Here is an 8,736-nt window from a genome sequence, read left to right as displayed (position 1 = left end):
AAGGTATAATTCTGTTCTTTCAGTTCTCCAAATCAGGAGTGGGGCCACTGAAGTTGCCTCAGATGGCAAAATAGACTTTTGCTTGATATTTTCAAAACAGCATAGGAGATATGGGTGCCCAGATCCCATTAAAATGAATGAGAATTCTGTTTCCAGAGTCCATGCTCAAGTTCGAAAACCTTGGCTTGTGTATTTTCAGTGGAGTCTTTCAAAGGAGCCTGAGTTTGATTTTTAACTTCTATTTCAGCCGGACTAGGGCTGTTGATTTAGACTCCTTTGAAAAATGTAGCCTTCACCAACACAGCATGTGATCAAGTGCTTTTCAACAGTTAACTCGATTCATAAAGCAGTCCATAATTAGAGAGGGGAAGAACTGGCACAGGTATTTTCTGCCCTTTCTTTTAAATGATGGCTTGTTGCTAATATCTATCCTTTATGAATTGCTTCTGTGCTTTTGACCTGTCCACTACCCAAGAAAATAAAACACGTTTCCATAGCTATTTTATTCCAGAGAGAATTTCATGCTGGGGTCATTTGTAGGGAGACAAGATTGCTTTCCACCCAGTATAGTGATTTCAGATTTAATTTTCTGTGTCAACATCTGGATTTAGTTGGGCTTGTGGATTTGGCTTCCTTGTTGTTTAATGCTGATTCTTTCGTGCCCCTGCAGCTTCTCAGAGATGTACGCAGTGACTGTGGAAAACCACACAAGAGTGACTGAGTTCATTCTCCTGGGATTCAGCAACCACCCACCTCTTCAGGTTTTCCTCTTCGTGCTCATCCTGGTGGTCTACACCATAACTGTGGTGGGCAATGTAGGCTTGATCATTGTAATAAGTATTGACCCACAGCTCTATACTACCCCCATGTACTTCTTGCTTAGGAACCTGTCCTTCATAGACCTCTGCTACTCCAGCAGCGTTGCACCCAAAGCCCTGGTCAACTTCTTCTCTAAGAGCAAAACCATTTCCTACAATGGATGTGCCACCCAGTTTTTTTTTGGTGGTCTCTTTGTTTCCACTGAAGGATTCCTTCTCGTAGCAATGTCTTATGACCGCTTCACGGCCATCTGCAACCCTCTGCTCTATCAGGTGAACATGCCCAGGAGGATGTGTTACCTGTTGGCTCTGGGTTCCTACCTCTGTGGTGGCTTCAATACTGCTGTGCACACCACTCTAATGTTCCAGCTGGACTTCTGTGGGCCCAATGAGATCGACCATTTCTTTTGTGACCTCCCACCACTGCTAAAACTCTCATGCAGTGAAACGTACATCAATGAGATTGTATTGTTCTCCTTCTCTACTGTCTTCATAGTAACTGCATCTGGTGCCATCCTAGTCTCCTACACCTACATTGCTTCTGCCATCCTGGGGATTTGCTCTCACTCAGGCAGGCTTAAAGCTTTCTCTACCTGTGCTTCCCATGTCATGGCTGTGGCGCTATTCTTTGGTGCAACCTTCTACATGTATGCAGTACCCTCCGAGACATCGTCCCCAAACCACTTAAAGGTTGTCTCAATGTTCTATTGTCTGCTGATCCCCATGCTCAACCCCATAATCTACAGCCTTAGGAACAAGGATGTAAAAGATGCACTGAAGAAGACAATGGAGACCAAACTACTATTAACAATGAACCATCTCATCTGATGCCAGAAACTGTCACCAATCTTTACCGTTTCTAGCTTGTTAAAAACATAATGTGTTTTAATAAATTATTTTCTTTAATCACAATTTTAATCAGTTTATCTAGAAAAAGATTTTGAAAATTATGAATAAAAAATAATTTCCTGAAAGCCCAAATGGAAAAAAGACTAACTTGTTCTCATAGCATCTCAGTGCTTGTACTGAAAGGCTTTTCTAGGACCCTGCTGCTCTCATGTTTAGGAACCTTCTTGTAATTTGCAACCTAAACTTATTCGTGGTCAGTTTATATCCATCTGTTTTTGTCCCTAATGCTGTCCTTATGCTTAAGAAATCTCCCTTGCCAGTGACATGCTACTTGGACTGGAGGAAACACTGTTAACCACTCAAGTATTTACCAAGTGTCTCATGTGGCTTTACAGTCTGCGTAGCTTTGAGTTCCAGGTTGCAGTTGCTAAACTGCTACCACCAGCTAGCTAGTACTTGAGCAGTAGCAGCTGTGAGCAGATTTACCCTTAGTGTGACCATTCATGTGTTCCTCTGCTCTTAACTAGTAAGCTTCCAATGGTCCTACCATTCAACCTTTAATCAGGAGTGTACTTCATCCCTGGAAAAATACAGTCAAGGAAGCCATTGTATGATTTTGCCAACCAAAAAAAAAGGAAATTAAATTTGACATTTTCAGGGGGAAAATTCTTCACTTAAAGGTCATTTTGAACAACAATAAAAAAGTGATCCTAAGCTCTGTGCAGATCTCTTGTTCCTTGTTCTCACATAGGGTAAGAGAATTGGCAGTAATAGCCCTTTATCAGGAGCAACAACCTTGGAGATATTCTCTGATTCTTCTGCATTCACCATTTCTGTGCAAACTTGTTCTCCCTTTTCTCTCATGGCTTTGCCCTGTTGCTTAGTCAGGGGGCTTAGACTGAACACAAAGGGAAAGATGTGTTAATAAAGGGGAAATTCTCAAAATGACAGATAAGGAGGAGGGATATTCTAGATGGCATTAGAAGCCTCTAAAGCAAAAGCCATGTCCACATCTTCCAGACACTCAAGACGTAAACACTGAGAGCACACTGGAAACGGGGAAAGGCTGTGGATTTGTTCTTGAAGAAGTTGGTAACAACAGAAGAGTGAAAATGCTTTTCCCTTCTGCCCCATAATTCTGACATCTGCTGGTATCACATTTTTTTAAAAAGAATCTGAAAATACCCCACTTTTATCAAAAGGCTTTGCAAAAGATCAAAAACTGATACTCCCTCAGCTCCCTTTGAAATCAAATTCCATGTGGCCATAGAGAATTTGCTGCACCTATGTCTCCTAGGCGCTGTGGAAAACACTAGCCTGGTGGTGTCCAGGGGAGCACTCCTGTGAGGAAGTTTTGACCACTTCCACTGAAGAGCTGCTCTCATCCATCAGTTTTAGCAACAGGTGCAGTAGGAGCAAAGGTCAGGTGCTAATTGTGTTCATATTTCCCACACAGGACCTTAAATCTGTTCGTTTTCAACCTGTGCTCATGTGGACAAAAGCCAAAGAAGAGCATCAACAATTCTCAAACAGGCATAAACATTGACTGGGAATAATTTAGCCAGTGGCAATTGAAAAAGGGATACATGCACAGAAATATAATTAAAACTCCAGGAGTTTCTTTTTAAAATGGCAAGTGATTTGGGGCACGTCTTTTTACTCTCAAGCCATCTTAAAGGAAGTGGCCTCTCAGAAGGTGGGAGATCAGCTTTCTGGGGAAAGTCAGTCCTACTTGGTAGCTTTAATTGTGGCCTATTAAAAGCTGAGGCCTTAGAAATTGTAGTTGCTTGTGGGGCTGTATAAAAATCAGGCCACCCTTACTCCAGACTGTCCCCTACCACCACCCCACCCCTTAAAGTATTAAAAAGAGAAACCATTAAACTATTAAAAAACCTTCTTCTTTTGTGAAGTGTCCTCAAGGCTTCATCATCTCCTAAAGCACAGGGGTTTGAAAATTTCATTCAGTTCACAGCTGGCACTGTCCCCTAACAGCCCAAACTTTTGTGCACTTTACAGCCAATTTATGGGCCATTTTCTCTATTAACCTATATGGCTACCAGTATAAGATTAGCTCCATCACCTGTGGAATGCCTTGTCCACAAAGACCTGAAAAGTTGCCAGTCCAGGGGGATGCCAGAAGAAATTTGCAATGCATCAGTGTGGGAAGTATGAATAATGGAGACATGGTGTCACAGAGTGACAGGTGCCCCTAAACTTTTTGCTACTTGCACTCAAGTCTTTTCTTTCGAAACGGTGCAAGAAATTGGACATGAAGAACCCAGCAAGATTGGTATGTACAATTGTTGGCTGAGTTGTCTACTGAACATCAGTCAGTGTGAGGGCATGAGTGAGCTCAGTGGTTCCACATAAGCTAAACAGAAATTAAGAGAAACAGTAAAACATAATGAAGAAGCCTCTTTACAATGGTATATAAATAGCATGCAGAACCAAGAGTCTTGGATGAAAGCATCAATAGCAGGCAGACACTCGGTCCCTTGCTGCTCCATGTGACCACCCAGGGGTCATAAGGCTTGCATTTTCAAAAGGGGCCATGGGAGTTAAGGACTCATCACTTATTGGTAAGGAAATGTTCAAAATCGAGATTTGGGACAAAGAGAAAAGGCAGGAGAGTGAGGTCCTCACAGGATTCTGTTATGAGGTCACCTGGCAACACCAGGCGCTTTGTCTCTAAGGGCGCCTTGGCTTAATGCTCTGAGCTACGGAGGAGGCAAGGGGAGGCAGGAAGGGGGCTCATGCCAAAGACAGGTCACTGTGCGAGGGACTCAAGGGGCTGGCACCAACAGGAAGGGAGAGGTTTCTCTCTTCCTTCCAATCTTCAGAGGGTGCTTCCACTTGCATGGATGCTGGAGCAGGGGGATCTGAGATTGACTTTGCATTTATCTGGTGGTTGAACAACACAACGCAGTTAGACGTGATAAAAGAAACAACCATGCAGCCCTGGTGAGTTCACGATGTTGACAATTATTTCAAGGCCTGCAGGAGAACGGGGTCCTAATCATTTCCCTGCAAGTCCACAAGAAGGAAAAGGGGACAGGAAGAAAGACCCAATTCCTACCACCTTCTTCTCAGAAGCAGCTACCCACATGCCCCTTGAATTCCCTCACTCTCCACAGCCCCTCCAAACACAGCAGCCTAGTGGGTAAGGGGCCAGCTGACAGGGGCCAAAGCCCTGCAAAGTGCAATTGCCAGGAACACCAGCCGGCTTCTCTCCGGGACATAGTGGCTGTGTTATGTTGCTGCAGTAGACTTCACCCTCCGGCGGCTGCCCAGTCTGCACCAACAGGTTGACTGTGAGTAGGAGAACAGGGTGTACCCCCTTACGGAGGATAGGCAGCCGAGCCCCGTCACTCGGAGCAAGCGGCGGGGGAGTGGCCATGCTGTGTATCGCCATGGACCTAGTCCGCTGATGTCCAGGTCACAGCAGGGGGGCAAAAGCTAGCTCTTTGTCTCTAAGCGTGCCTCGGCTTAATGCTCTGAGCTGCGGAGGAGTGAAGGGGAGGCAGGCAGGGGGCTCATGCTAAAGACAGGCCATCATCCTGAGGGAATCAAGGGGACATCCCAGTAATGCTTCTGCACTCCAAAGTCTCTTGGGGGTGCCACCTAATTGCTTTAGAGAGAGGGAAATCAAGTCTCCTGGAGCACAAAGACTAGCCTGTAGAAACCTTCTCCTTGGAAGCAGTCCAAAGGGTGAAGTGCAGACGCTCCTCAGGGTGTCCCTCCAGGAGTTTCATGAAAGAAGTCTCATTGCCTAGGGGAGGGCATGGAAAACGGGCACTTCTTCCACTAAACGCACGTCCACATCTTCAGAAGCCTAGAAGGAAGCCATCCGGGTTTGGTGCAATTTCAATAGCATAGTGGGGTGAGAAAACAACTGCAGTACCCCCCAGAAATCCCCCGACTCTTGTTATGTCTCCATTTGACCAGGTGTTTTATTTTTCGGAGTGGAAACTTCAGGCATCTTCGCCTCCCCCGCAGAAGAGAAAAGGGACTGTGAAAGGACTTTGACACTGACCATTAGGGAATGGACTTCTCCACTGAAAATGGAAGAAGTCCATATGCCCACATGTGGTAGAAACAGAGAAAAAAACAACCAACCAAAAAAAACGACAAGCCAGAGAGAGCACGTCAGGCCTATACTATGAGGTCACCTGCCAGCACAAAGCCCAGCATTGTTAGGTCACTGCTGAGGTCATCTCAGCAACTGTCACCAGATGAGGCCTGGCCAGTCTCTGCAGGAGATGACTGGAAGAGGAGTCACGGGGCAGAGCAGAGAGTGTCACCACCCTTTGAGGCACATAGAGAGAAGTTGTGGAGGGAAAGAAGAGAAACCCAGTGCAGTCCACAGCAGCGGCTAAGTTTCTATGCTTAGAGAATAAGGGTGTGCTTGGGCAGGGTGTGGAGGTAAAGCTCGGAGGAAAAATCTTGGGGGAACCCAGCATCCACAGGAAGGGAGAGGTTTCTCTCTTCCCTCCAATCTTCAGAGGGCGCTTCCACTTGCTTGGAAGCTGGGGCTGGTGGATCTGAGACTGACTTTGCATTTATCTGGTGGCTGAGGAACACAACAGAGTTAGACACGATAAAAGAAACAACCCAGTGCTGTAGTCTGGTTCAGCTGGGCTGTTTCATGGTGGACAAGAAAGAGGGATATGTGTGAGAGCATTCGGCAGGGCCTCTGCAGCTCACCCCCACACTTGGCCCTTCTTCTTTGGGCTCTTGGAAGAAAAACCTTCCTACCTCAAGAGAGCTCTGCTCCTCCAGCTCCTCAGCGCTGTCAGCTGCAGCCCTGTTGAGTTCAGGATGTTGACAATTATGTCAAGGCTCACTGGAGAACGGGGTCCTAATAATTTCCCTGCAACTCCATAACAAGCAGAAGGGGACAGGAGCAAAGATCCAATTCCTACCACCTTCTTCTCGGAAGAAGCTACCCACATGCCCCTTGAATTCCCTCACTCTCCACGGCCCCTCCAAACACAGCAGCCTAGTGGGTAAGGGGCCAGCTGACGGGGGCCAAAGCCCTGCAAAGTGCAATTGCCAGTAATGCCGGCCGGCTTCTTCCCAGGACGTAGTGGCTGTGTAGTGTTGCTGCAGCAGGCTTCACCCTCTGGCAGCTGCCCAATATCCCACCTATTTTTTTCATTATCTTCATTAATGATGTCGACATTGGTGTCAGAAGTGGACTGGCCAGGTTCGGTGATTACACCTAAGTTTGGGGTGAAGGGTCCACACCCAAGGACAAGATGTTAGTCCAGGCTGACCTTGGCAGCCTTGGAAAATGGGCAGATGGAAACCTGATGGCCTTCAACACCAAAAAATGCAAGGTACTCCACCTTGGGCAGAAAAGCCCACAGCATGCTTATAGGTTCAGCTGTGCAACGCTTGCTAGCACCATGACCAAAAGGGACCTGGGGGTCATGATTGACCAAAAGATGAATATGTGCCACCAATGTGATGTTGCAGCCAGCAAAGCAAAGAACTCTGGCTTGCATCCATAAATGCTTATCTAGCAAATCCCAGGGTGGCATCCTCCTGCTGTACTCAGCATTGGTGGAGTATTGGATCCAATTCTGGGCTCCACAATTTAAAAAGCATGTGGAGAAGCTTGGAAGAGTCCAGAGGAGAGCCATGTACATGATCAGAGGGCACGAAAACAGGCCTTATGATGAGAGGCTGAGAGCTATGGGACTCTTCAGCCTGCAAAAGTGCAGGCTGAGGGGGGACCTGGTGGCTGCCTATAAGTATATAAGGGGTGTGCATCAGGATCTGGGGGAACGCTTGTTCACCAGAGTGCCCCATGGGATGACAAGGTCAAACGGTCACAAACTTCTCCAAGACTGTTTCAGGCTGAACATAAGGAAGAACTTCTTTACAGTCTGAGCCCCCAAGGCCTGGAACAGACTGCCACCAGACGTGGTGCAAGCACCTACTCTGGACTCCTTGAAGAGTCAATTAGACTTTTTTCCTGCTGGGATCCTGTGATCCCAGCTGATTTCCTGCCCCTTGGGCAGGGGGCTGGACTCCATGATCTTCTGAGGTCCCTTCCAGCCCTGATATCTATGAAATCAGGCAGTTTTGCCCTGACGGCCATAGGGAGAGGAGTTCGTGGCAGCAGGGCTGCATCAGGGCTCGAACACAGCTCAGGTGGGGTAAGCCAGAGCCCAGGAGCAGGGTACGGTAGGGAGAGAAGGGTCTTGGTATAGATAGGGCTGGAGGAAGCCAAGGTTTTGGAAGAGATGGGCCTGGAAGAGGCAAGCCTTGCAAAGGATAGGCCTGAGGGATGAGAGAGGGGCCAGGTGGAAGCAGGCTTTGGAAGCCGTAAGTCTGGAGAAAGGGGTGAGAGTGTAGGAGAGGACATCAATTAGTGATAACACCTGCCAGGCTTGCAGCATGATGTAGTGGTGGAAAGGGACCATGCCATGGGCCATTAAGGCAGCTACCATAGACATCTGGTTGTCATTAGAGGCCAATCAGCTTGGGAAGCCCTGGGGCAGCCTCCCTTACACAGATAACAAAACATCACGGCATGGCAGGGAAGGGTAGGGATGATTGCCTGAAGACAGTAAGGACTGAAGGGTTTCTAGGGGTGACACCACCCCCTGGATGTGGAAACGATTACCATGTGCCAGGTCCTTCTCCCCCAACAAACTTGGCCCAAAGCTCCAGTCTGCCCACAATCCCCGTGGCCCCTGCTTCAGCTTGGCCAGAGGGATCACTCAGGGAGAGAGAAGGGGTTGAGGACTCACAGGCTGAGACTTCAGTCCCCCTTGCTAAGAGTGAGCATTCCCCCTGCTGCAGTGTTTGGGCAGGGTGAGTGTTATGGGTGGCACTGCCTGCCCCTTTGTCAAATCAGTGTGTGTTTGAGCTTGGGCTGTAGCTCCAGCTAGCAGGGACTGCTGTGCCATCTGCAACTGCTGCCTCCTGCTGTGACTGCCCCCGGTCTCTTTGCTGCTCCCAGCCTTGTGGAGCCCAGCAGAGACCCCAGGGTGGTGGTGTTAATGGCCCAGCAGGGAAGGGAGAGGCCACTGTAGCAGGGGAAGAGAAGCAGGGGAGT

The 8,736-nt window shown here is 47.8% G+C and overlaps 1 protein-coding gene across 1 annotated transcript; it reads left to right on the top strand.

Moving 5' to 3' along the window:
- The first annotated feature begins 680 nt into the window (after positions 1-680).
- LOC102375812 (olfactory receptor 1020-like) lies at positions 681-1,646 on the top strand. The gene has a single exon (XM_006034120.1). The coding sequence runs from the start codon at positions 681-683 to the stop codon at positions 1,644-1,646; it is 966 nt and encodes a 321-aa protein (XP_006034182.1).
- Positions 1,647-8,736: the final 7,090 nt, after the last annotated feature.

The sequence above is a fragment of the Alligator sinensis genome, unplaced genomic scaffold (genome assembly GCF_000455745.1).
Source record: "Alligator sinensis unplaced genomic scaffold, ASM45574v1 scaffold79_1, whole genome shotgun sequence".
NCBI lineage: Eukaryota > Metazoa > Chordata > Crocodylia > Alligatoridae > Alligator > Alligator sinensis.
This window is presented reverse-complemented; position numbering and strand designations above follow the sequence as displayed.